Source organism: Trachurus japonicus, chromosome 17 (genome assembly GCF_045865225.1).
Source record: "Trachurus japonicus isolate A0001 chromosome 17, Traja_1.0".
In the NCBI taxonomy this organism is placed as follows: Eukaryota; Metazoa; Chordata; class Actinopteri; order Carangiformes; family Carangidae; genus Trachurus; species Trachurus japonicus.
The window spans coordinates 25,965,900-25,993,157 of record NC_140923.1 but is presented as its reverse complement, the minus strand read 5'-3'; the positions used below and the strand labels follow the sequence as shown (position 1 = coordinate 25,993,157).

The 27,258-nt window shown below is 41.8% G+C and overlaps 3 protein-coding genes across 6 annotated transcripts; all 3 read right to left on the bottom strand.

Annotated features, from left to right (window-relative positions):
- Nucleotides 1-530: 530 nt before the first annotated feature.
- Nucleotides 531-7,940, bottom strand: grk7a (G protein-coupled receptor kinase 7a). The gene is made up of 4 exons (XM_085804347.1): nucleotides 7,154-7,940; nucleotides 5,769-6,224; nucleotides 2,649-2,929; nucleotides 531-2,325 (listed from the first exon to the last, which is right to left on the bottom strand). Exons 1-4 carry the CDS (start codon nucleotides 7,748-7,750, stop codon nucleotides 1,983-1,985), a joined length of 1,677 nt encoding a protein of 558 aa, XP_085660473.1. The 5' UTR covers nucleotides 7,751-7,940; the 3' UTR covers nucleotides 531-1,982.
- A 4,375-nt stretch (nucleotides 7,941-12,315) lies between these two features.
- Nucleotides 12,316-14,745, bottom strand: fbxo36b (F-box protein 36b). Of its 2 annotated transcripts, none has more exons than XM_085804013.1 (4): nucleotides 14,611-14,745; nucleotides 14,068-14,176; nucleotides 13,381-13,553; nucleotides 12,316-13,174 (listed from the first exon to the last, which is right to left on the bottom strand). In XM_085804013.1, exons 1-4 carry the CDS (start codon nucleotides 14,704-14,706, stop codon nucleotides 12,653-12,655), a joined length of 900 nt encoding a protein of 299 aa, XP_085660139.1. In that variant the 5' UTR covers nucleotides 14,707-14,745; the 3' UTR covers nucleotides 12,316-12,652. The 2 variants fall into 2 exon arrangements, with proteins under 2 accessions (XP_085660139.1, XP_085660140.1); XM_085804014.1 differs by having other exon boundaries at nucleotides 13,381-13,430.
- A 2,306-nt stretch (nucleotides 14,746-17,051) lies between these two features.
- agfg1b (ArfGAP with FG repeats 1b) lies at nucleotides 17,052-27,106 on the bottom strand. 3 transcript variants are annotated; one of them, XM_085804344.1, is made up of 12 exons: nucleotides 26,737-27,106; nucleotides 23,995-24,088; nucleotides 23,567-23,682; nucleotides 21,320-21,458; nucleotides 21,049-21,205; nucleotides 20,800-20,907; nucleotides 20,213-20,357; nucleotides 18,761-18,840; nucleotides 18,562-18,654; nucleotides 18,188-18,346; nucleotides 17,547-17,641; nucleotides 17,052-17,366 (listed from the first exon to the last, which is right to left on the bottom strand). In XM_085804344.1, exons 1-12 carry the CDS (start codon nucleotides 26,901-26,903, stop codon nucleotides 17,307-17,309), a joined length of 1,413 nt encoding a protein of 470 aa, XP_085660470.1. In that variant the 5' UTR covers nucleotides 26,904-27,106; the 3' UTR covers nucleotides 17,052-17,306. The 3 variants fall into 3 exon arrangements, with proteins under 3 accessions (XP_085660470.1, XP_085660471.1, XP_085660472.1); XM_085804345.1 differs by having other exon boundaries at nucleotides 17,187-17,366; nucleotides 20,213-20,351; nucleotides 26,737-26,958; XM_085804346.1 differs by lacking the exon at nucleotides 20,800-20,907 and having other exon boundaries at nucleotides 17,187-17,366; nucleotides 26,737-26,958.
- Between the last annotated feature and the right edge of the window lie 152 nt (nucleotides 27,107-27,258).

Genomic DNA, 27,258 nt, shown 5'->3' with positions numbered 1-27,258 from the left:
TATCTGGCACAGTTTAAATGTTCTTCACTTAAAAAATATTCACCCTCAAATTAAAAAAAAACACCCTCAATGTTTTTTTTCTTCTTTTGATTCCTTCCCTCTTCCTTCTACAGAAATAAAATGTAAAAATGTAGCGTAAAGATCAGCTCGGCTGCTGTGTAGCTGCTGTTCTCAGTTCTGATATTTCACTTGGCAGTAACACTGAGATGCTTCAGAACCTGAGGGGATTTGAAGCTGATTTAAGCAAAGAAGGCACAAGGATAACACTGGTTATCGCCTTATCAGCTAAGAGTTGAACTTGCCAATTTGTGGCGGCCTAGAGTGCAGCCTGGCCGTGGTCGGCATCCTGAAGGGGATTAATACAGCTGATATTTTTAGCTTTTACTCCAGTATCGTCAGCAGCACTTTCTCCGTGGTTATATATAGCCCAGAGAACATGCGTAACATGGCACAATTCGGGGCGTTCCTTGACGCTGGTGGTGGATGTGCTCTTAAAGTGCTGGTAAGCCGCAAGACAGAAAAGACACAGATTTTAAAAGACATATATTTTCATTTATTCAAATGATTCAGGGTTTAAGGAAATTTCTGCTTTACATCTGACTTTTCTACAGTGGCAATTCCTCTTGTGGTATATTTACAAGTACATTTATCATATATATTCATATCATATTAACATTAACTGTAAAAACTCAACTCGGCCCAACATCTGGACATTTAAAAACTTAACCAAGTAATTACCCTGAGACAAGTAAACAAGGATAACAAGGATTTTATTTTGAACTAAACCAAGTGTCTATACTCATTTTAACAACCACAGCTGTGGAATCTTTTTTTCAGGATTCGACTAGTTTGAGTTCTTCACACTCATCTCAAACTACGAAAAGAGCCCTGACGTTTCACAGTGTTCAGGGCCATGAACAGGGCACCCTGCACATTCCTGGTACAATAATTTAATGCCCAACTCCTCTAAATTTTCCTCCTTCATACGTAGCAGTGAACTTCTGTTTCTGCACTCACCTCTGTCCCAGCATCCCAGGGCTAAAAGAGGCTCCATTTGTCACTAAGTTGAGCCTCATAGCACCGACAGTAGAGGGGCTCAGTGAGGAGGTGCTTAGTATTTTTCATTTTCTTAAAAATAAATCCTAAATTTGAAATTACTTACATCTTTCCCTTTTTTTCTGTGCATAGATACAGATATATGCTTTTTTAAATATATATATACGTATATACAATACATACAGATGCAACAATTGCTTTTTAAAGCTTTTGGAAAAGTAAAATGCTGGGTTGGATTGCATGCATTGATCAGCTTGAGGTTTAGGATCGCAGCACAAACATTACAACTCTCTCTGCCACATGTGGTTAAAAAGCACTTTCCATTATAGAAACAGTGTGACCCTTTGATGGCATTGATAAAGGATGGGAGGGGTTGGTGGGTGCTATTATAAAATGCTGTAACCACCACAAGATACTTGTGTTTGTTCCAAAATTGTTAAATGTATCTTGCTGAATGCAACAACATCGCCTCAGCAAATAACTCTACTGCAAATGTTAGTTTGGATTGAGATTAAGATTCTTCATGAAGTAATACAGTATTTCTGGCACAAATACTCTCCTAACGCTACTATCCTTAATACAGAGGTTGCAAAATAACTCCTAGTCATTCATGGTCAAAGTTGTTGTAAGTCTACAACTTCAGGTACGTACAACTGCAAGAGAAGCTGTGAGCCGGAGAGAGGGGCTCAAATACATCATCACATCTTCCATGTCTAACTCAACCTTGCCCTGAAAGCAGAAGATCTCTAAACCATGAGCATCCTTTCAGGACAGGGATGGTACATCTTTCTCAACAAAGATGCATGCGCTCGACTTTTTCATGAAAAATGATCCATCTTTAACATCACTATTAGTGTGCATATGACTGAGAAAACAACAAATTATTGAGTGTTGTTACTGGTTTGCGATATCTAACACATGGCTGCTCACAGCAATATACATGTGCCAGACTTCTTTTCGTCATCAGGATCTCCTCCTCCTCCTTCTTTCCTGTTGGGATCACTCAGCTCCTCAAACAGTCCAGTGTCCATCATCTCCTGCTGCCATGGAATGGGCACAGCACCGGTGCTGAACTCCTTGAAGAATTTGTCGTCCTTGGCGTCAAACTCGATGCCCTTGATCTCAGAGAACTCAGCAATATCTCCGGTGTCCTTGGCGTAGACGACGTTGGGCTTGGGCACCCAGGGAGGATCCACCAGCCCGGCCTCCAGACGAGGGAAGTTGATCGCCTTGAACCACTCGTGCTTCCTGGGATCCTCCATGTTGTTCCTAATGAGAGGTCAAAAACTCTGCTTCTCCATCACACTTTCAAAACTGCAACGTCAGACTTAAGGATATAGGAATAAAAGGGCTAGACAGGTTCAAACAGGTACAAGATGTTCCTCAAAGCTAAGGTAAGGTCTGGTTTTCTCACCATGGGGTTGCTTTTATTCAAATGGCTCAGTCTTTGTAAGTTTTATAAATGTGTTTATTAATTTAAATTACATGTGAAATTGGAAGGTGTTTTAGAAATTCAGATTCACTAAGCCACTATGTGTACCCATTAACACCATGTGGATTACTTAAAACAGTACAGAATAAGGGTTACTTACTTCATGCCCAGGCGTTCCTCTATCTTCTTTTTGAGGAACAGCTGAATGACGTCCTTGGTGGGAGCATCAAAGCATTTATGCTCCCACTTGGGCTCCTCGCCGAGGATGCGGCGCTGCACCTCCTCTTTCTCCACCTTCTCCTTCTTTGCCTCAGGGCCTTTGAAAGGTGTGTAGCCAGCCACCATCTCATAGATACTGCAGCCCAGGGCCCACCAGTCCACTGATGTCCTGTATGGAGTTTTATTCAGAAGTTCAGGGGCCATGTACGCTCCAGTGCCGGCCTGCAGGAGGGAGAGGAAGTCAGGGGGAATACTGAATATGAGGTACAGTACATCTACAAATCCTTTCATTATATATTTCACACTTGTTAGAAAGAGTAGTGTTAGAAACTTGAAGATCTCCACTCTTTTTATTACTGAGTTATGTTGATGGAAGCAACGACTGCACAGTCCGGAAAATAGGCTTGTGTGAGAGAACAGCAACGTGGACACTGCAAACAGTGTATAGTACTATACATAGAGAACAGAAAAGAGGGTCTTGTGGGAGCAGAGTTATAAAGAATGTCTTTTAAACCTGCACGTGTCAACCATAAGCTAAAGCCTAAGTAACTGTATCCGCCATCTTCTCCCTTTCTCTCACTAAGTTTCACCTTTCTCTCTTGAGCCCACTCTCTCCATGCTCCTCTGCTCCCCTCCCCCTCCGTCTCTTCCTCCCTCTCCCTGTATGACCTCACCTGCAGCCTCGGACCAGAAGCTTAATCCTAATGCTAAGCCCGCTGCCTGTCAAGAGTCATGTGTGTCCACACACTGACAGAGCTGCCCAGCCTCTTACATAAAGACTGTACATTTCTGGATTCTACAGCTACCAGCAGAAATACGTAACAGCCAAAATGTAGCCATGCCCTAAAGCATAATTAATGCACACGCAGCACAAACTGGCCAGGAGCCGGGAGCTGGGAGCTTACGCTTGACCGCTCCAGCTGAGTCCTGGAGAAACCTTGTTGCAAAAACTGCTCTAAGGGTGATCTATAGGTTAGCACAGGAGAGGTGTTATATGGGTATTACGAGGACTGTAGGATGCACTTTCCTTTTATAGCCACTTTAATATAGTAATACCTAAAGGGGCCTAAGGGCATCCAGAAAAAGAAGCTTCTGACACTGCTGTACAGAAATAAAAAGTTGTTGGGTTTTTTTTGGTGCTGTACAGATTGTGATCACTAAACATGTCTGATTTCCAGATCTTCATTTCTTTAGTGTGATTTGACTTGACCACAGATGTCACTGGGTAAGAACATCTAGATCTCAATCACGAACCTTTTTGTTTTCTCAAACCTTTTTGTTCCAATACTCACTCATTTGTGTACTCATTTTCATCAATCAAGTTAAATTAAACTGTATTTTCTGGTATCTTTGGAAGCTTCTCCTGTTTGTCTTAAATGTGTCTATGTGATAGGTTTAACTTAAAGCAGAAGTAAGCGGAATGTTTGTGTTAATATAAGTCTTAAATAGTTATATCTTCCGACAGCAATCACTTACATAGAGTGTTTGGTCTGAAACACGGGTCTCTCAGTCACTCTGCTCTGCTGTAAGCCGAGGAGAAAACTTTCCTTGTATCCTACAACTTTTATCCAATGAGGAGAGAGAACGGCATAAAGGAGCGGTCCTCTCTGTGTGTGCAGCCAAGGGATGCGCGTGAATGTGGTGACGTAGGGACGAGGACGGGGACTGCTAACTCCATCGGCTGACAGGAAGTTAGCCAAAACCACCGGATCGCTTACTTCTGCTTTAACAGTTAAAGAAACTACACAGTCTGATCTCACTGATCTCCAATCTCTGCATGTATTCAAATGGGTTAGAGTCACCTTGTTTGCAAACTATCTTGTCTAAACGTATTCAGCGTAAGTTTTTACCTGGATCTGTCAATCTAATCAGGGACAGACTTGTGTAATACTCACTAAGAGGATTAGGGGACCAAAGCCAGCCTTGCCTATAGGAGGTTAGCCCAGTCACTTTGGCTGGCTGAGGAGCATCAGAGTACTGGATAATGAGCTTACTGGACTTTCATAGAGCTGAGAGCTTACTCTTTGCTACTACAAGTAAGTCCTGAAGAAACACTGTTGCATCTCTGTTACATCTCTTTTTTTTCAGGTCGTCCATAGTTCAGCACAGGTGTGGTGTAATACAAAAACAAGGAAATAATGTTTGAAAATAATATTGCACAGGTTTTTCTGCAGTAATTTTGTAATGTTGTGGTGATGTGCCCTCTGTATAATATATATTTTTTAAATCTGGATTTGAATAATTTGTTATGGGATGTGTTTGATCTGACAGTCACCATAATGGTTTGTCACCCTGACCATTTGCATTGTATAGTGTCAAGAGATCCCAATTTAGATTTGAGAGAACTTCTCTGTCCAGGCAGTGTGGTAAAATGTCAAGTTGAACTCAAAGATGACAGTATTTTTTTGTCAAGGCAGGAAGAAGAATAAGGACACAGTGTGTGCAAGGAATTGTGAAAGGAAACTGCAGAACAACATTGCCAAGGTTAACACTGCAATAGAAACAACTCTCTGCAACCCAGCTACTGACACAAGCCTTCTTGCACTGCTCCTCCATAAACATAGCCCCTACACAAAATGGTGGCCTATTAATGGCCAGGCTATAATCTGACCACTAAAGGATCAATTAAGTTATATAATGGTTTCAGAGACTCCCATTGTACAGATCTTTAAGCAATCCAGTAATCCCTGTCCGGATTTAAAACAAAAACCCCACCAAGATTGACAGCCAGTCATGGCTCTTGAGGTCAGTTTTTAGCTCCAACCATCTCTGCAGGTAAGATGGAGATGAGGAGATGAAGAACCAGCACTTAATGTTTTCAAGTTATTTTCCTCTGTTGCAGTTGCAAGATCAACAAAATGTTTGATTAAGAGATCAATAAGCCCTTCCTACAAGTCTAATCTTAATACAATTCCTGTTCATCATCTGTGACATCATCCAGCTTGGTGGTCTTGTGGTAAGAGTATCCTAATGGCTTTGAGACTGCAATTTGGCATACTCAGTGTTGTAGTTGTAGTTGTAGCCTAGCAATTGCCTTTTCATTGTTTGTACAGTTACTCACCATCTGGGTGACAGTCTTCCCTGGAGCAAGCTCTATGGCCAGACCCAAATCTGAAAGTCGGCACTGGCCAAAGCTATCCAGCAACACGTTCTCCGGCTTCATATCACGGTATACGATATCCATGTCGTGCAGATGCAGAATGCCGGTGGTGATCTGCGCTGTGTAGTGGATGATGCGCTTCATTTCAATGCCCTTGTCCACCCCTTTGCCATCATAGCCTATGTTGTAAATGTGGTACTTGAGGTCTCCTCCATTCATCAAGGTCATGACAAGGCACAGGTGGGTCTTGGTGTCATAAGCATAGGCCAAGTTGACCAGAAACAGGCTGTTAACCTTCTCCAAGATCTGTTTCTCCAACAGAGCCATTTTCTCACCACCCTTCTTCTTCAGTCGCTTTTTACACAACTTCTTGCAAGCATACATCTGGCCTGTGTTCTTCACCTGAACAGCGCATACCTGGAGAAAGACAAAAAAAAAAAATGTAATTGCAAAACTCATGGTAATCTAGTACCAGGCTGTTTGGGAGATGTCTTGGTAGCAAATGAACCAATGCAGCAATTCTGATCATAGAATTAAAATGTGACTACTGTTTGGCCTCTCTTTGTATTATCGCAGTGAACAAAACAAACTTTAAATGATGCTTTGTATGTTATCACATAAATCACACTTGATATGATTACAAATCATCCCTATTTCAAACTAGAAAATTAATTAGTCACATTTTACAATACAGCTTAAACTTACTCTAGTTTAGAATCACTCATAGGACTCAAAGAAAGACAACTGGTCCCAGAAGTCAACTTGAATTGACCCTTGCCAGCTACGTCTTGGCAGCTTATATGCCATCCATCAAACCTAAGAGCTTGAGTTGATAAAGGGTTCCCCAAAGGTCAATTGTGGGTCCAATCTGTAATGTTATGTTAAAAGAAAATCCATCTCCAATTACACCATGACCCTATTCGCTTTAGTCATGACATAACAACATGCCTCTGATTTCCTTCAGGAATCTTCAATGGTTCTCCAAACTTTTACAATGACATCATGTTTACACTGGTGTATCTCATTCACAAGATCTCCCTGCCATTTTCAGTTTACACTTCACCTTGAGGCAATGTAAATCTTTACAGTTACGTATATAAGGTGTGATCTCTTGTCCAGAAATATCCTGTAACCCATCTCGCAACAGTATCATTACAATTCACAAATATGATTAATATTATCTTTCAGTTTCAGAAGACATTATAAAACAATATAAAGTTGATACACACTTGACTGACACCATTATAAATAAGGAGTCAGGACAGGCTCCTGCAGATAAAGACAGTTTTAAAAGTTCATCAGACTTTTATAATCTAAATGTACTGTAGATGCATGAGCATGCTTACCTCTCCAAAGCCTCCTTTTCCTAGAGTTCTGAACTCATAGAAGTATTTGTCACTGATGGGCTGTTTCTCATACTCTTTCCACTGGAGGAATTTATCAAAGAATGGGCTGGCCTGGTAGTCTGTGAAGGGTTTGGCTTTCAGATATTCTCTTACACCATCCTGGACTTTGGCTTTCATCACCTCTTCGAAATTGGCATCTGTCACAGACTTGCATTTTTCAGCAGGTTCCCCAGTAAGAAATGACAGGAAGGTCTTGGAGTCAGCCTTGCAATACTTGTTCATGATGTTTTGGCGTGCCTTGTCTTTCGTTGCACCTTCAGCCAGATCCCAGTCATACAGCTCATCCAGGAACTGAGCAGCAAGCTTGAAATCTGGAGTATTTGCCAGGAAATCACGGAAATACTTCTTGCCAATAGGCTGCCTCTCACATATTGATGTAAAGTCCTTGTCAACGGAACTTCGTACTGCAGCACATTGCTCAGGCTTGGGGAGAGACAAGCTGCGACGGCGCTTTTTCATCTCCTTGTCATCACCACCCTGGGCTTTTAGGTAGGCCGTGTTGGCCACCAGGTTATCCAGTCCCCCCATGTCACACATCTTGGCGGCTGTATGTGGTCTGTCCCCCCTAAGTGACTGGGTTCTTCAGCGGCTCCCCACAGATATCGTCTTGTAACCAGTGCAACTTCTCTCCGAGTGTGTATGCCTATGTGAAGGTGCTACTCACTCCAAAGCCAGCGTGCAAATGAGTTCCTTCACCCAACCTACCTGCAAACCTAAGACACACTGACACACCCAGAAATTACTCATTTAGAATTAAAGGGAGGGATTTTGGCTTAAGGATCTTTGTGTGGTCTATTCAAGGATGCTGTGCACGGAAAGGGAATCATAAGCAGCCTCTGTCCTAAGAGGCTTTGTAGCCCTCTATATTTGTTCATGGTGTTCAGCAGTCTCTAACAGTGGTCCAATCGACTGTTGACTATGCATCTAATCGCAAGATAAAAATGACGTCCAAAAAAAGAAGCAGAAAATGACCGGGAAAGAGGAAGCTACCTTTAGGAAAACTGCCATTGTATTTTTTTTTTTTGAAGGTTTCTACTAAAGTTGTAAAACAAAAAACAAAAAAACTAGAGTGACACAGTTAGAGTTGCATTAGTGTTTAGAGCCTTGTGCAGAATAATAATGATATATTTCACTGAGGATGTCAATTATGGCAGTGAGATGTGGTTGGATTTCCCCATGCATTCACAGCTTCTCTTTCCTGCTACCACTCTCTCAGAGAATGTACTTCAGTTTGCATGACAAACACTTTACTTTACAACTCTAACCCACTTTTTAAAATTACATTTTAAGAATAAATTCCAATTAAAATTCTCCAAGTGAAGTGCAAACATTTTTATAGAGGTGTAGTTATGTGTTCAGAGGGATGCTGTTGGTTTACAATCAAGTGTGAGAAGTAGACACCAATAGTTAGTTTATGCACAATCAACTTCACTTGTTCTGGTCACTGAGTAATGATAAAAAATAAATAAATAAAAACATTTTTTTTTAAGTCAAATAAATTGCACACAAACACAAAAGCACATTTTTTTAAACACAATTTTGATTTTTTTTTCCCCCTGTGTTTACATACACAAATAACAATGTAGTATTGGCTGTTTGAATCAAGAGCCATCACATACACTCAAAGGATCAGATCAGTGTTGCACTCGAGCTTCTTTCGACTGGTCTGTGTATAAAAAGCCTGAAGAGCATGACCTTAATCATGTGACAGAAGGGAGGTTAAACTGAGGACTTGTAACACACCTGATACCTAACAGTGGCACCAGACACACAAGAGGAAAGCCAAAAGGCTTTCCGCAAACACTTCAGCTCAAACATACATTGCCTTTCTATGCGAATCTGTTGTCTCATCTTCTTCTGTTCTCCAGTTCTGACATTGTATTTACATTATGTATTAGCCTTAGCCAGCATTTCCATTTCATTGTAGCAGCACTTAACTCAACTCAACTCAAACTTCACATGTGTTTGTAACGATTACACTTCTAATATGCTGATTTGTCATTTTTCTTATGTTGGTACTGTGAGCAGTAACCCTACACCCAGGGCTATGGTGATGTAGGCTAATTCAGTACGATAAACCTCAGATAATATTAGCTAATCCTTTCTCAAATGGTCTCAAGCTGTTGTCTACAGAAGATCATGGGCTTTACTTGCCGTCAGAGGTCCAGACTCAGACCTTTGACTTACAAAGACCCACGCATAGTGCAACCAGTGTAAAGGTGGATGAATTGTTTAAAAACAAAAAACAAAAAAACAGTAAGCAACAGGTAGAATTAGATAGCAATGCCTCTTCATTATGTTCATTTTAGTTTGATTTGTCAAAGAAACAGTGAAGTGAATGGTTAGATTAAAAAAGGAGTGAAAACGAGGGCCCGTTAAAGAGACCTACCATAAATATCAGATATGTTAGATGTCAGCACTGCTGTAAATGGATCATAGTGTCAGTAAAGCACTTAAGCCTTCTGAGAGGATGAAAAGAGGCCATAGGTTTCTTTCACGAGGTCAGGGAAGGCAGATAGAGCTAATCTGAGAGCTCCTACATCACTCTTTGAGGTTCCCTTTTACTCTATGGAGAATTCCTACTGAGCCATTTAAATTGGAGATCATTAAGGGCCCATAACAAAATGACACATTCATTCACAAATCCGTACGGCAACAGCCTAAACTTTCCATTAAAAAACATGAGATTAAGTAATACAGTGGTGACAGGAGAGATTAAGAGTTATAGTAAAATCAAGCCAATGTACTGTACATTCACACACAAGAGACATGTGTGTTCCTCTTCTCTACTCTGGTTTAAATGTTTGATCTTATGAGCAGCCTGCTCATTTAACCTTGGGAGGATTAGCCTGGCCTGATGAGGGAGTAAAGGTTAAGATGAGTAGAGAATTCTCATCCTATTTCCCACATGACCCACTACACGGTCTTTACGTTGTCTGACTCCATCCTCTTATGGCCCCTCTCAAGCTTTCCAGAAAAAGCAGCAGTAATAGAACATATTCACAGTAAAATAAAAAGTTCTTATAAATCAAACTAACTAAATCTACCAAACGACAAAAGCATTATGGTGTATATCTATACAACTAAGAGTATCTATCTCAAGTTTTCTGTTCTTTGTCAGTCAGCAACAGGAGATGTATGTTGGCATGTCACTTTTAAGTGAGATAAAGAATGAAATTAAACACACTAAAATATGACATACCGTATATGAATATGACAACTGCACGAAATGATACATTCGTGAGCTGGAGATCAACACTACAAGTAGGAACATCAACATCTCCCTATATATATTCAGCTGGAATTCAACAACGTCACAGTGAATCTTGTTTCACTGTTTTGTTTCTCTGTGGAATTAATCTGTGTCTAAAATCAAAGTAAATCATGTAAAATCTAGACAACTTTAACCTAAGGACATGTCAGTGTCACTGAGCGGTGTTTTATCAGGTCTGAGGTCATGTGTTCTAGACAGTCGGGCAATGAGAGCATGACATCACCACAATTGTGTGGCAGTGAGTTAGACTAGATAGCTGGTAGGTAATAGAGCATGAAGGCCGCAGCAGGTAGTGAGCTTTTCCGAGCAACACCAAAGAAATACCACTACAGCACTTGGTCAGCCTTTCAACTGTCGTGTCCCAAAAGTAAGCAAAGGTTTGTGAACTTGGAGACAGAGGTACTCTCACTCAAAACCTACAATGTACAAATTCTGTGTTTGTCTGCAACCCAAGACATTGGTGTTAAAAATATGTCTACTTGAAAAAAGGGTTTACACGTGGTTGGCTTCAAGGACTCCACATTTGGGAGTTGCAGAGACGCAGTGACTGAAGTTGTTGCAGATTGAAAGTGGAATGTGGGAGTATAACTTCTACAATCATTTAAAAAATGGTGGTGAAGCGGACTATTTTACAGAGGCACTAGAAGCACCTGGAGGATCTGATAGACACATGCTGTCTGGAGCCAGAGGACTCCACAGTCACAAGCAGAGTCTACACAGATCAGAATTAGTGTTGAAATATCCCCTTAAGGAGATACAGTGCAGGCCAGTAGGTGGGTGCTACCCACTTCAGGCTAATCCCTGCTCAAACTGTCTGAAGCTTGTGGTGTTCGGGTTTAAACTATCAAAGTTTCAGTAACAAGTGCAAGTCCATGGAGATTGTACTACATCTCTAGGAAATTTCAGTATTTCAAACATTTCAGAAAATACTCTTCCCTGTGAGATGTTCACTAACCCAGATCTTCCACTGAACATATCGGTCTGGAAGTGTAGCCAGACTACAATACAGCAAAACTCTACGAACAGAGATGCATAGACTGATGAGCTAAGCCCCAGATCACTTATTAGCACTTTGCAGCTTGTGCCCCCTAGGGGACTGTTTTCTGTGTGCACTGTGCTCATAATCCTATCAAAACTCACAGCCACTATCTGTGTCTTCTGGGAATCCAGATCATGATGTAACTGTAACTGACCCACTAATCAAATAGATAGCAATGTCTGCAAATAGAAATTACAGGTTTGTGTTATACAAACCATTAAGGCACTTATCTTAAGTCTGTGTTTAATCAACAATTATAATTCATTACCATTACAGCCGCATTAACAGTATCACAGATAACTTATTAAATCATTGTTTCAACCATAGAGGATTCATGAGCACAGTGCCCAATATAAGAGTAGCATCTTCCATATGTCTCTAGGGTGTGTCTCAAAATGCTATACAGAGCAACTAAACTAAGTAGCTTGGGTAAATGACAAGGATGTCAAAGCACCTACCTTCTGCAGTGTAGTGGGCTCTGATTGATGGGAGAACTGAGAGCTTCATACTGATGTCTTTCTCCATTGACTGTTTCTGTTTAACTATGAATCACCTGCCAAATGGAACAAAAATAAATACTTTTTTGTCTTCCTTATTAGAGCATTTACTGTAGATATTAGTTGCACTTGGTTTCTCAATTAAAGTGAGGTATCAAAGTGTTACCAGGCATGCAGTATTACGTTATCTTGCTATTACTTACCATGTTTATGTTCCCTGAAGTAAGACATCTAACAAAGTAGTGAGTCGATACTGAAATGTAATCAGAATTAGCTCATGGATGACATTAGCCACATTGCATGTTGCATTTATTAATGACTTTACAATTAAAGTGTTCTATACATTACAAACAACTGATGTAATATACAATGTCCTTTTATATTTTGTGCTTGTGTTATTATTTATGCTCCATCTAAAAAGACACAACAGATATACTAACAGAAATATTACCAGCTGAGTAATAATAGCTAACCAACAGGGGGGAAATGTATGTTTGACAAATAGAAGTTATAATCCTTTTGCTTATCAGTGCATAACTCACTTAAGGATGAGTATAGTGTGTAACAGCATGTTAATCGAACAGTAAGCCTAAAATAACACAGGACGTACTCAACATTTGATAAAAGGCTTAACTTTGTGTTTGGTTTGGCTCTGGCTCACTGCAGTCCCCTCTACCATTCCTCAGTGTATTGCTCTGCTCCAGTGTTTCCACCCCACACTGCTTTATGTCCTCCCAGTGTTGGTCAGGCACAGATTCCCTGGAATCATAGCCAGCCTCTGGGTCATGGTTAGGGTCAGGATCAACATCACAGCAAGAGCTGGTGTCAAAGCCAGTGCCATTGCCAGTGCCAAGGCTCAGATCAGTGACAATGCCAGCGTGAGATTCCTCCTCAGAACTGGATGTCTGGTTTGTCTTTGTCAAGCTTTCATCAGGAGGTCCCTCTGCCTCTTCATCTGGGTCAAAGACCTGGCCTTCCTGTTGCTCCTCAGCCTTTAGCCTCCTGCGGCTGATCAGCTTCTGCAGCTGCAGCTTGTTGGTGAAGAAGATGCTGCGCCAGCCCACCTCAAGCGCCAAGGACGCCACCTCATCTGTGACTGTGTTGCAGTGCTGCCGCACTGCCTTCTCCCAAAACTCCTCTGACCCACATAGCTGTAGAGCAAAGGCAAGTTGTTATAAGAAACATCACACTAAACCAAAGAAGTTTGTTGCTTTGTTAGTAGTTTGAAATCTGTTAAATCCAATTAACTACAGATGAATGGAATATTTCTTTAAATTTTATTACAATGATTTATAATGATGTATTACACTTAAAGCTAAGAAAAACTCAAATCTTGTTGTGTGTCTGTCAAACTCACCTGCCTGAATCTACGGGACGTTCGTCCAAGCTGGCCTACATCCTCCAGTTCTAGATAATTTATTATGCGTAGAAGTACAGAGTCAGAGAGGTGCTCCAAATAATCATAATGGCCTTGGCACAGGGCCTTGGTGTACACCAAGATTCGGTGGCCAAAAACCATACTGATCTGACCTGCAAAGAACCCCATTATTTTAGCTGTCATTCAGATTTAAGCGTTAAATTTCATGCAATATTCACAAGATTATAATATTAACAAGATGAATACAGAACAATATTCTCGTTAAACAATGTATAACAAGAAGCATCAATTTCTGTACTGAACTGGCCTGCTGTTATTCAAGCCTATCTGATATGTAGCCAAGAGTTTGGCAGTAAGTAGTGAAAAGATACTTGATGTATTTGGGAAGAATGACATGGAGGCTAAAAACAAGAACAGTCTGTTCCATTCAAGTGTCAGTGAGCTACGACAGTGAACCACCAGGCACAGTATCACGACCCCAAAAGCAGCTAAAAACTGAACATCATTGGATCATCATATCTGTGCTTTGCCTAGTGTGATGTGTCAAATGTCTGTTCCCTTATGTGAGTTAGATGCAATAAATCAAAGGCTCGAGAAGTTAACGTGCTGAGCCTTGAGGGATGTATTTTACACTCAGCACTGACTCTCCCTGTCTGAAGTCCTTACTCTGCAGCCAAGCGTCATCCAAGAGGTCCTGGTGAGACTCCTTCACTTCCCCGGGCCTGGAGTACCTGTCCACGGCTCTCACAGAGATCTTCCACCATCTCCATATCACCTGGAGATGTTGAATCAGAGTTGAAGTGGTTGTTGGAAATATCAGAACCCACTGCGTACAGAACTATGAAAAGGCAACACGTGACGCACAGTGAAACGGGGGACGATAGCTGAGAGGAAGACGAATTAACATAATAACCATTGATAAAGTTATCATTGTTGTTATCGTCCAAATAGCAAAATTAGTAATTTAAGGTGAAATTGCTCTGCTTACAGAACTGAAATCTATTTCACTTGCGTTGTTTTTTTACCGGCAGCTACCGTTACCTTGGTAGAACCTCCTGGAATCCTAGTTTTAGCTGACGTTACCTGGGTCACACGACCGTTAACGTTAGTCAAGTTACTGCTGCTAATGAGCCGCCTCTCGCTCCTAGACAGTAGCTGTATCTGCGGACCACAGCACTGACAGGTCTCATCTGAAACATCAATACTTACTTCTGATTTGGAGACAGAGAAATGGTAAAAGGTCGTATCAGGGGAAGGACCCCGTCCAGAGATTTCAAACAGCGGGTCTGTTAAAAGAGACGCCATGTCGAAGTTTGTGTGTTGTCATGGTAACGACGCTTTCTTACTGTAGTTCGAAGGAGACACTTCGGTGATGGAGGAGTAGCAGGAAAACACCGTTTGTAAAGCGGCTCAGCGTCAAACAATGTTTAAAAATGGGTATGGATTTTGGAAAGTTACTGTTTTAGCACATTTACAACAATATTTGTTAACTTAAAAATATGTTTAATTTAAGTTAAATTTGTCAATATAATTAATGCCAATAATAATAATAATTATATAATAATAATAATAATAATAATAGGCAAATTTAAATGTTACACCTAAATGTTTAACCTAAATCTAAATTTAAAGGTGTACAGAAATGGCAATTTGTGAAATCATACTTTTTCGTTTGTCAGCAGCCGTAAGTGGTCACGAGTTTTCGCTAATGCTGCGTTACCAGGCAGGCTTTTGAAATCGAAATTACAGCTTCAAGTCACAACTTACGGATATTCAAAGTTTGGGGCGAGCCCACTCCGTGTGTTTTCCGACCTGTCTCAGACGGTGAAAGTCACTATAACGGACTCGTAATATCAGTGGCTCTACCAGATCGAACTGGTACCACTTCACGGTCGAAAATCCGAGTTTCCTTGCATTATCCATAACAGTCCTCTACACTAAAATACACACTTTCACGGCTTTACTGCACACACAGCCCTGCATGCCAGTTTGGCCTCCTCATTGGATAAAAACTGTAGGATACGATAAATATTTTCTCTTCGGCTCAGAGCAGAGCAGAGGGACTGACAGACCCGTGTTTCTGTCCAAACACTCTATGTAAGTGATTGCTGTAAGATATAACACAGCTGGCAATTTGTGAACACAAATATATCACTTACTTCTGCTTTAATCATACTGATATGTTCAAATGTATGTTTACTTCAATAGTAATGCAGTCTACACAGCCTTAGCCTACATCATGTTCTACCAATGGTGCTTAATTTTGGTGGGGAGTCAACTTATCATGTCTTTAAAACTAATGTGTTGCACTTTCTCATTTTGCCCACTCTCATTGACATCTGAATGGAAATTAGATGGACAGGATATAGCCAATTACCACTGGAGCTTTCAAAGGCTGGAATCGTAGATTTAGATTGACTTAACACAAACTTGTAAATGTAGTTAAAAATCTTTTAATTTATTTATACATATATTTATATATGTACACATTTACTTACCTATTCTTGCAAAGACAAGAAACACATTGTCAAACTCATTGTTAGTCATTGGTGGCACAATTAAGACCCTAGTTCTCCACCAGAGTCGCAGGTGGATCCAGTAATGTAATAATCCACAGATGAATCTGATCCTTTCTCCCGCCTTATTTTAACTGAGGGGAGTTCTGTATTTCTCCTTGTCCTGTTATCCTCTCCAAAGGCTTTTCAAGGCAAAGAAGAAGACAGATATCAAGGGAGTGTGATGTGTACAATGTTCCTACTATTTAAGTATTTTTGCTTTGAAATGTCTTTTTTTTTGTCTGGGCAGGGTCTGCTAAAACTGTCATTCCCCGTCGATAAGACAAGTCACCCGGCCGCAGCCATGTGGAAAATTACTTAACTCGTTTTTAGGTGACCAAATTTAGATCACACCCACTACCCTGAAGCTTTCCCAACAATCTTTCCCTTTGTCGTTACCAAACTAGTGAAATATAGCGAGAATCTTGCATTTGCTCCTCTGAATCTACAATCAGCAGCAGAGAGGTTACTGAGTGAGAGTATACTAAACTCTTTTTTATCATTGTTCTATACATTAGGCAGGGAAGCAGGACAAAGCAATGCTCATCCCATCACCACCACTTCCTGTTTCATTCGTCCGTTTGTGCTCTATAGACATGCCTGTCCCTTTACCAGCTGGGCCAAAGCATCTAAAGCCTCTGCTGGCATCACATTGAGGAAGCTGCCCTTTAATTCACTATTTCAACAGTATTTAAAACAATGACCTACAGTCCAGGACCAATGATGTGACCTGTTTGGCATGTTACTCTAATTTAAAAAGACATGGGTTTTGGTTGCTTTAGGTTATAGGCAACTTGAAAAGCACTCTGGATCTGTAAGTTAATAAAGGACATTTCCACCTTACTGCCAGTATAGTAGCAATTGTGGTAAAATAACAAATAGAAATCCCTTCAAACCATAGATCATGGATTTCGATTGGAACCCTGTTAATAATCTTAAAACGGTATACCCTTACTTACGTAGATAGTTTGTAGTGGTTTTTTTCCACAAGGTGTGTGTGTTAACTCAGTCCTTGTTATACATAACATGTACTTAATTTCGATTACAAATGATATGCACAGAGCTTACAGTCATAAACAAAAAATAAAAAGCATATAACATATTGTATATAGTCCAAACAGTATACCCCCACCCCATAACAGTCCCTTAGTCTTCAATATAGTCCTTTGTACTCCTTCATAGTGTTGTAAACTTTTTTTTATGAGTTAAAAAAACAAAACAGAACAAAAAGAAAACAAAAAAAACATAAGTCTTTTTTTAAGAAATGCACTGCCACTATTTTTGTGACGGAACGGGTGCGTTGAGTATGTGCTGCATGCTGCCCTCTGGTGGCGAGTACGTGGAGCTGTGCTACAGGAAAGGGTTGGTGGACGAGCCCGCTGAAGGGAATGACCCAGTTGGGGCTCCCGCCTGAAATAAGAGGAAAAAGACATTACTGCTGTAACACAGTCCCTTCAACTTAAATGTTATAAATATCAAATGTTTTCAGTGAAATGTGATTAGTAGTTTCCTTAGGATGATAAAGTTCCTTTATAGCTCCATTTAACATCCTTGAAAAAGCCAGAATAACCAAAGACAATGCATGCTCACCATGAATGGGTTATTGGACATGCCAGGGCCAGCCATGGGCTGCCCAAAGGGCGTCATGGAGGGCTTGTTCTGACTGTAGACTGGGAAGGCAGGACCTAGGGGTGATAGAGGGAAAGGGATTCATAACAGGTCGAGTCTGCTCTCTGCACCGTTGTGTGTATCAAGAGTTTGTATTTTTATCTTATTTCATTGAAAATGTTCGGCAACAGTGTATGGAGAGAAGGAAATAAAGACTTGTAAAGTAATTTTACAATAACTTAAATTATGAGGGTTGTTTTCAAAAAAAAAACTCTGCAGGCCGAAGATGCTAAAAAGGAAGGTAAAAGAATGGAGAGCCAAGCCCCGGGGTGTACGCTTGCATTCAGGTGTGAACAGAGCATTATGAGAGGGGTCACATTTGTTTATTGAGTTTTTTGTATTTTGCACATGGCAGAACCATAATGCTTTGTACCCTAAATGCAAACTTATCGGCGTGCAGTAGCTGCCACTGACAAGTCACAATTTCACTTTCGTAATACAGGGGGGGGGGGCACTAGCATATGATTCATGCCAGGGAAACAGCAGAAGACCTACATCACTGACAGGTACTGCACAGGTGGAAGAGGGTAGGGGGATACAGAGGGATACGGGAGGCCACTAACCATTAGACTGAGGGTGGTAGGCCCCAGGCTGAGCGTAAGGGATGGGGGCCTGGCCGGGGAATTGCTGCTGGAAGTTTCCGCTGAAACTGGTCGGGAGGCAGTAGGAGGACGCATTCCCAAAGCCGGCAGGCATGCTCATAGAGCCAGTACCAAACGAGGCTACGAGACACACAAAGCATGTGTGTACAGTGAATGCACACACGCCCAAAAAACACACACACACACAAGGAGAAGTAAATTCTAGATACTCTGGCAAATCACAAAGCTACGTGGCAATGTAACCGGGTTACATCAAACTAACACAAATGTCTAAGAAAAAAAGTCTTATGAATTACAACAAACTTATACACACACACACACACACACACACACACCTGCAGTTGGAGCTCTGCCATTGGTCTGGAAAGGGTTGGTGGCCATTTCCGGGGCAACAGCTGCAGCAACGAAAGGATTTGTGGATGGGACGGCTAGATCAAAAACAGAAATAAGTTACGACTACCTGTGAAAATTAACCACTCTGAAAATGCATTATTATTCTGTATGTATGACTGTAGTAGTGATTATTATTACCACCTCCAAAGCCAGACTGCATGCTGGGTAACACAGATGCATTCTGAGCTGGCGATGAACCAAGCACTGGTCCAAATAGGTTCCTGTGAGACGGGGACAGATTAAATGTTTCTACATCCATGTCACACACTGTGTGAGAGTGACAGGCATTAATCAACTGTTATAACTCATTCACTGACACTTAGAAAAGACAATTTGTCAACTTTCTTTTTAACATAAACTCTGAAAGGAGATCACATGGACTACTGGGTGAAAAATGTTGACTGGATTTGATTGATTGATTTTAGTTGAGATTTAACTTAAAGGGACAACGAGGAGTTTGAATTTGATTATAAAAAAGTCTCATATTAATGTGGATGAATCTACGTTACCCACAAATGGGTCCAATTTCGATAAATATATCGTTTTGTCTTTATCGTTATTTTGTTTTTGTTTGTTTTTTTGCTTTACATTTTTTTATTGGCAACCAGAAAGTCGTTATTTTGTTATTATTATTAGTGGTCAGCTCGCCCAGCATTTCCTACTTTCGGTTTCGCGGTCGCTGCCTGGCGGGTCATGGGAATAAGGCCGCCGAATCACCGTTAATGGTCGGAACTACGACGGTATTGATCGTCTTCAAACCTCCGACTTTCATTCTTGATTAATGAAAACATTCTTGGCAAATGTTTTCGCTTTTGTCCGTATTGCGCCGGTCCAAGAATTTCACCGTGTGCGCGGAGGCTCGTGGGAAATGTAGTGTGAAAACACTTCGCTTTCCAAAACTCCTCGTTGTCCCTTTAATGAATAGTCATAAAATAAGCAAGACAATCAAGCACTATTCCATCATGTGAACGTTATTCAACAAAACAAATAATACTCTAAATTCATCAAATTAATGACATTAAAGTTGATGAAAAAAATTCATATCTGCTGGTGCAGAGGAATCACTGGCAAGAAATGATCTGTTTCATGTGAACATTCAGGTCCCAATCAGACCTGGTGTAAACATGCATCTCACTTCGCTGCTATATATGCAAATAAATGCATATGCATAGCCTTTAGCCAATTGATAGACAGGAGCATTTTCTTTCTGAAAGTATGTGTCTGTCCGCATTTGAAAGAGAGACAGTTATTTTACTGAGGATTGAGTGAGACAACACGCTGCACACAGCTCTACATCGGATGGTTCATTATGGGAAAAATTCAAAGTGTGGCAGAAGAAGTCAGTGGAGAGTGAGCTTCTTCAAGTGGCCCAAGACTAATTTTCATTCATATTGCACTGAAGCACATGTGGCCACATGTGGCCCAGACCACCTCCAACTGTGGTCTGAGTGATCAGACATGTCCTCGGAGCATCTTGGGTGCATGTATTTCACACCTGAACTTGGAGCTGACCACTGGAGATCAGATCAGCTGAGACGGATGATAAGCCTAGGGCTGGAAAAGGCCTCTTTGGTTATTATCTCAGTTTCTCACCCTTGCACATTGCTGCCTGTGGAAGCAGAGGAGCTGAGCTCGTTGTCTAACTCAGCCAGAGCAGCGTAGCGGTCCTCTCTGCGGTTTCCTGTCTGGGATTGGGCTGGGACAGCACTGGACATAGACGGGATTGGCACACCTGCCCCTTAAACAATTTTTAAAAAAAAAACAGATTTCCTCAAACATCAGGAGCCACATGCAAACAAACGTGCACACACTAAGGTAATAAAAAGATAAGGAAATAACTAACTGAGACCCTGATGTCCACTGGGTGTCCTCCTGCAGAGAATGTCTGAGATGTCTTTACGAATTAATTCAAGCTGAAAGGATGTCAGTGTGTACGCAGCTAGCAGCGTAGCAAGTGCTCTTAATAGTGTAAAAACCTTTAAAATTTTATCCAATAGAAGTTTTCAACAGTTGCCTAGCAACAGCAGCAGTGACAGCCAGCACACGCTCTGTGCATCCGTACAGATACAGAGAGGATTTGGACATTGGACAGTGGGTGATAAATGGAGGAGAAACATATTGGGTAGAGGTGAGTGTGTGTGGGGAGGGTGGAGGACGGGCGATGGGGGGAGGGGGGGTACCTGATGAAAAGGACTTTGAGGGGGGTGACGTGCTCAGATGGGATGGAATTGCAGTGTTTCCAAATGCCTCAAAGTTGGCAAAGTTGGTGTTTGTATTACCCTGAGGTGCTGCAGCCACACAAAAGGAAAAAATTAACAAAGGCAATGAATGTGGAAATAAAAACAATGGCAGGGCAATGCATGGGCTGATGACAAACTGAACAACACATACTGTTACATATCAGGGACCTTTGCGGAAAAGTGTCTTACCTGATTGGCTTGGAAAATGTGCAAAATTGGCAAAGTTGGAAGAGCTGGCAGTTTGAGTAGGTGGAGCAGCAAAGATGTCTCCTCCCAGGTCTGAGAGCAGGTCAAACTTCTTCTCCTGTGCAGCACTGTGGGCCTGCGAACGACCGAGCCCTGGAGACTGCAGGGGGAAAAAAAGATATTTCTAATCTTTTCTACTTTTAAATAAAAATTTTTTTAAAAAGACGGAGTGAAGAAAGGTGGTTTTTAATGGCCTAATGTGCATTTCTGTTACCTGGCGCAAAGGGGTCTTGTTGAGCTGCAGGGTTTTGAGGGGTTGCACTTCTGGGGTGCTGCCAGTGCTGCTGGCTGAGGAGCCGGACACAGAGGCCTGGACACTCGCTACTGCCCTGGCCTGGTCTGGAGGAACATACCTAGACAATCACAAACACAAATGTGCATGTTTAGGCCTAACGGATGCAGCTTTTGCATCACGATCTCATTGCAACACTATGGGTGCTTTTCAGACAGACACTATCTAGGTGTTTTTCTTTTTTCCCCTTATATAGAGCAACCTACGCACTTTACGTGAAGCTTTAAAGCAGAAGTAAGTGGTCCGGTCGTTTTCGCTAATGCTGCGTTCCAGGCAGGCTTTTGAAATCGTAAATTACAGCTTCAAGTCACGACTTACGACTTTGTAGCGTTTCAGGCAACCCACTCGTGTTTTTCCGACCTGTTTTACCTGTGAAAGTCACTATAACGGCCACTCGTAACTTCCGACCGGTGAACTCGTACCAGATCGAACTGGTACCACTTCACGGTCGGAAAAATACGAGTTTCCTTGAACGCACCATAACAGTCCTCGTCCCTACGTCACCACATTCACGGCGTTCCTTGGCTGCACACACAGCCCTGCATGCCGTTCTCTCTCCTCATTGGATAAAAACTGTAGGATACGATAAATGTTTTCTCCTCGGCTCAGAGCAGAGCAGAGTGACTGACAGACCCGTGTTTCAGTCCAAACACTCTATGTAAGTGATTGCTGTCGGAAGATATAACTATTTAAGACTTATATTAACACAAATATATCACTTACTTCTGCTTTAACTTAAACTCTTAAATGTTTCTTTGCACTGAACAACATGAGCAAACCTCCCGTTTTTTTTTTAGGTGATGAGCACCTGTGTTTACCCTATTTCAAAAAATATTTAGTCTTATGATTGCTGTTGTCTATTTATGATGTCTGTCTTTATGTCAAGGACTACAGATGGAAATTAGCATTTTCGCTTGATCTGGTGGAGCCATATTTTTATTTCTTTGAATAATTAATGTCACTGCATGCTGTCCTGTTATAAACTAAATAAATTAAGCTAAACACAGTTCTGGTTCTGGCTCCGTTCTGGAGTCTCAGAACCTCTGTGCTTTCTGGTGAACCAGTTCACAACCAGTTTACGCAGAACCAAAGTGGGCCGACGTTACTCTGCATGATTGGTGGAAGTGAACACAACAGTGGCAACATTTTCACTTTTTTGCTGTCTTGGTAATTATTTGTTCTGTCGTTGGAGTGAACTCAGCTCTTCCCCAGGTTCAAAGATAAGAATTATTTTACTTTATTAAGCCCCAAAGGGAAATTCATACAACTTATTCTTTCTTGTGCTGCTTTCTAGCTTTTCTTGAAATTCTCTAGACGCCCAAAATGCCACCAAACATGTAGTTTCTTTAGCAGACCACGACAAATGCCTTTTCTCCATGCTGTCAGTCACTGCCTTCTCCTCCTTCCTGCTCGTCTTCACAGCCAAGAATACGACACACCCACTGATGATGTCACAGTTCCCAGGAAAGAAGCAACTATTTTTTTGGTTCCTTTTAAAACTGACTTTTCAGGTTCTGAACCTGTTATTTTTCGGTGTGAATGCGCCAGCTGGTTCAAAATTGGGTTCAGGAACTAGAACCGGCACGGAGCCCCCCCTCGGTGTGAAACCCCTGCGTGTGAACACTGTGTAAATAATGTATCTTTTTTATATTTGTTGTCAATTTAATTATATTTTCAGTTGATTATGTCGACTAAATGTTTCAATCTGATCTTAACGGGCCGTCATTCATTCAAAAGGAGTGTTTCAAAGTTGTCCTTTCTTTCCACCAGTGCTGCAGTAGAGGAGGAAAATGACGCGTGAGCATGAAAAAGTCCAAGACAATGAGGAGCATGCTATTATACTGAATCATATGGTTAACCGAATCCATAACTGCAAAATGGATTTTGGCAGAGGAGACAGTCAGAGCTCACACCAGTATAACCCAATGACCCACAAAACTTCTGACACTGACTTTAGCACTCTGAAGAATTTTACTTTTACAACTACATTATTATTTAAAGCTGCGTGTAGCCGAGTACTTAAATAATCCATTCAGTCATTTATTCAATGTGTATCCACAGGGTGAAGAGCGGAAACTAGAGCAGTCATGAATCCTTATTTGATCTTTCAACATAAGGTTTTAATTTAGTCAAAAACTTATCAAGCATACAAACAAAAGAATATGTTACCATCTTTTCTTTTCGTATTTTTCCTGAAGGAACTCTTTTACTTTCTGTGGTTCTCGGAAATCTGGAACAACTGATGTCCTGTCGTCATAGAGGCCCAACCAGATGTGTTTACAGACCTACAGGGGGGGCAGAGGAATGAGGAGAGTGGGTGGTAAAGGAAGGGATTAGGGTGGGGGTGGTGGCAAGGCCGGGAGAGAGGTGAGAGAAAGTAAAGGGAAGGGGGGGAGGGGATGACAAGAAATGGGAGAGAAAAAAAGGGGGGAGAGAGGAATGCCAATAAAGTTGACTAAAGCGTGTTAAAAAAACAACAAAAAGAAAACCCAAGATGCAACCACAGAATACAACACAGATATCCATGACTCTAAAAATAATGTTGAACAACATGAAATGTGGGGCACAGTCAGTTTTCTGTTTGGTGTACATGATACCTCATTGCTGTGTTTCTGTAGGAACTCAATTTCCTGCTGTGTGAATGTGGTCATAGAGATGGACTTCACTCTGTGTGGGGGATTCAGCCCTCGCCTGTGGGTGGAGGAGGTATACGTTAGCCGAGAACAAGAGAAGCAGGATGCAGCCCAGTGCTACTCATGTGACAAGAAATAAGCAAACACAACCCCACAACACAGATGACCTTTCACATTTTCTTTTCAGAGGGAATACGTTTGGAAACCGAGGGTAAATGTGAACAGTTGACATTCGTTTCTAAAAATATAGATCAACGAACAGACGTAAGCATTTGGTTTTCAGACACATTTAACACAAACATAATCACTTAATTCAGACGTGAAGATGTTCTTTGTGAAACTATCCATAAAGTTACACCAGCATAGGAAGTTGTTCATAGTTAGATATAGCTAATAAACTGAGAGCTGACTGTCTATTTAGCGCATCAAGATGCTCTACTCCAGTGGACTCTTATCATGTTTTATTGCTTTTAGATATTAAATCACAGTCTATTGATTTTGGGATTTCTTGACAATGATTCAGAGGAAAACTGTGTCAAAGTAAAAACAGGGTTACGGTTCATTTTTTACATATTGATCTAGATCTGATATTTAACAATGAATAATTAATGTCAGAACTATGTGTCAGTTTTTCTGTGAAAATCACATTATGTAGTGCAGCTACTGTAGTTGTTTAACTGAAATCATTTGTGTATTTAGAATTTGAAGGTGACATTAACTAAATTTCTCCCATCTGAAAAGTTGAAGATGGGAAAGAAGATGGAAAAACCCATGTGAATGAATACAAAACAAGATTGTGCTGGTTTAAATCTGTCCTGCATACAACGGCCTTAACGCAGATAAGAAAAAAAATTATTTCCCTCAGTTTACAGTAAATCATGATAAGATTATAAACCAGTCTGGAGTGTACAGTTTTCACAAACTGAACATAAGTGTGAGAGGCCACCAAGAAGCATGTGGCAAGCCTGAAGGAGCTGCACGTGTCCAAGAGACAGCTCAAGAGTGTCATCCACAACTAAACTGTTGCTTCACTTTTATGGCAAAATGGTCAAAGACAAATCACTACTGAAAAGAAGCGTCACATTACATCCAGGCTAGTGCCAGAAAGAGGTGTGGGCCGCCCTGAAACAAAGTGGAAGAAGGCCCTACAGTCGGATGAGATCAAAACAAACCATCTCCAACAGAAGGCTGAATGAATTTAGCTCGACAGATGAACCCTGTTATAACAGTGTGTAACAGGAATGGCATAAAACCAGCGGTGTCAACGTCCAAGTGCGGTCAGGTCAGAGAGCAGAGTCTGTGGCAGGATCTGAAAACTGCTGCTCACTGCAACTTTGATCGTTTTGAATAGAAGAATGAGGAAAACACACAGTGTCAAGACAGATGTTTAAAACTGATACAATGCACAAAGTCCCAAGGCTATGTAATTGTTTCCTCTATAAACACTGGCCTCAAGAGAGCCAACACTCATGAAGTCACTATACTGTACTTTATTTATTAAAGGCCCACATAACCAGATAAAGGGAGGAAGTGCAATGAGGTTAACCTTATTTAAAAACCAATATATTTTAAAAACTGATGGTAAAAGTTCAAAAGTTAGTTACAGTCATTTCCTCAGTTTTACCTTTGATTGGTTTGTCATTACAATTGAATAATGGATCAACATGGACTCATATAACTGGAGGTAAATGCTCAATGTTCAATGTTGTTCACGTTGAATAGATACAAGTGTGGTGTCTAGATCCTGGTAGTGTAACCACACACACTAACACAACTGGCTCATAATTAAAGGGTAAATATACACGTAGAGCCACTGTACACTTGCTGGGTGTAGGCTTGCGACAGTTTTGTGAGGTAAAAACAAATGTAACATACTGACAGCATGCTCAGCAGAAACTTAAAGGGCGTGGGCAGAGAGGATATTGCATATCAGACTCATTTCCTAATCTGTGAAGATGATTTCCCAACAATCAGCGTTTCTTAGGAAGAAGTGGTTTTCATCGGACACGAGCTACAACACGACCCACTGCCCCACTTCGCCACAACTTATTAACGTAGAGTCCCACCCTGCTCCTTATCTGGAGGTGTGCGTGTGATATATGTGTCTGTTGTTGTAGTGGGTATACTGCTTCTTAGGTGGCTACACTGTTCATACCTGTATAGGTAGATAACGTTAGTTTTGTTGTAGTGGGTACATACAGAAATATTAATGCATTTTCGGTCACATAGACTACACTAGTGTTTATTATGTGTGTACTTTGTCGGAGGTCCAGCTAAAGTTCAACCAGAGGAGCTGCCTGTTTTTTAAACAAGGTGCTCAAATATTTGAGTGGAGGGTGTATGTATGGACGTTCTGACGAGCTGCTAACCTTGACCACACAGGCAACAACCCACCGAGACCCTCCCCTGTCAGCCCGGGTCAATGCGCCTCTGACCCCGCATCTTACAGTACAACACCGGTACGGGGCAAAGCCATGAACACACCCAGCCAGCCGCCGACACGTTACCGTTACCTGTCCTGACGGTAACGGTAACGGTAACGTTAGCTCCGGAGCTAACGGTTCCGCCAAGTCAGTCAGTCAGCGGCTGGTTGGACCGGACCAAACCCCAAACCCCCAGCCGACCGGCAAGCAGACACGCAGCGGCGCCGTGTGGCCCCCCCACCCACGAGCAGGACAGACCACAGAGCGACCGGAGGAAACTCACAGGATCCCGGAGCAGGTGGTGCAGACGAAGGAGCCCACCGTCATGTTGACATAGGTCGGGCCGCGCTGGTCGCAGTCGAAGCACTTCCTATTCGCGGGCAGGCTAGTCATTTCCCGGAGCATCTTCAGATGAGTCTCCTCCTGCTTTCGCTTCGCGCTCGTCGCCATGGCCGAGGACAGCGGCTCGGTATCTCCACGGAGGGGTGGTGGGGAGGGGGTTGGTCAAGGGACCGGGGGGCTAGGGCGGGTGTCTTCAGGGGGGCAGACGTGCCGCGGACGACGGCGGTGGCCGGGCGGGCAGACACCTTGCTGAGAGGCGGTGGAGAGCGGAGACTGGGCGACTGACAAACCGCTTCTTCTGCAGGGGAAACGGGAGAGGGAGCAGAGCAGCTCCGGGCTCACCGGCGCCCCCTGCAGGCCTGGAGGGAGGCCGCGTCGTGTATTGATGAGAACCTTTTACAGTCTATGATGAGAACCAATACTTCTTCAATAACAAAAGGTTAAAAAAAAAAAGGTTACATTT

Coding starts and splice junctions, on each gene's coding strand:
- grk7a (XM_085804347.1), bottom strand. CDS start 7,750: ATGTGTGACATGGGGGGACTGGATAACCTGGTGGCCAACACGGCCTAC. Junction 2,930..5,768: donor GGAAGACTGTCACCCAGATG/GTGAGTAACTGT, acceptor TCCCTCCTGCAG/GCCGGCACTGGAGCGTACAT. Junction 2,326..2,648: donor GAGGAACGCCTGGGCATGAA/GTAAGTAACCCT, acceptor ACCTCTCATTAG/GAACAACATGGAGGATCCCA.
- fbxo36b (XM_085804013.1), bottom strand. CDS start 14,706: ATGGCGTCTCTTTTAACAGACCCGCTGTTTGAAATCTCTGGACGGGGT. Junction 14,177..14,610: donor TCTCTGTCTCCAAATCAGAA/GTAAGTATTGAT, acceptor CAACATCTCCAG/GTGATATGGAGATGGTGGAA. Junction 13,175..13,380: donor CGTCCCGTAGATTCAGGCAG/GTGAGTTTGACA, acceptor TTTGCTCTACAG/CTATGTGGGTCAGAGGAGTT.
- agfg1b (XM_085804344.1), bottom strand. CDS start 26,903: ATGGCGACGAGCGCGAAGCGAAAGCAGGAGGAGACTCATCTGAAGATG. Junction 18,655..18,760: donor CATGCAGTCTGGCTTTGGAG/GTGGTAATAATA, acceptor TTTTTGATCTAG/CCGTCCCATCCACAAATCCT. Junction 17,367..17,546: donor TGTCCAATAACCCATTCATG/GTGAGCATGCAT, acceptor CTCTTATTTCAG/GCGGGAGCCCCAACTGGGTC.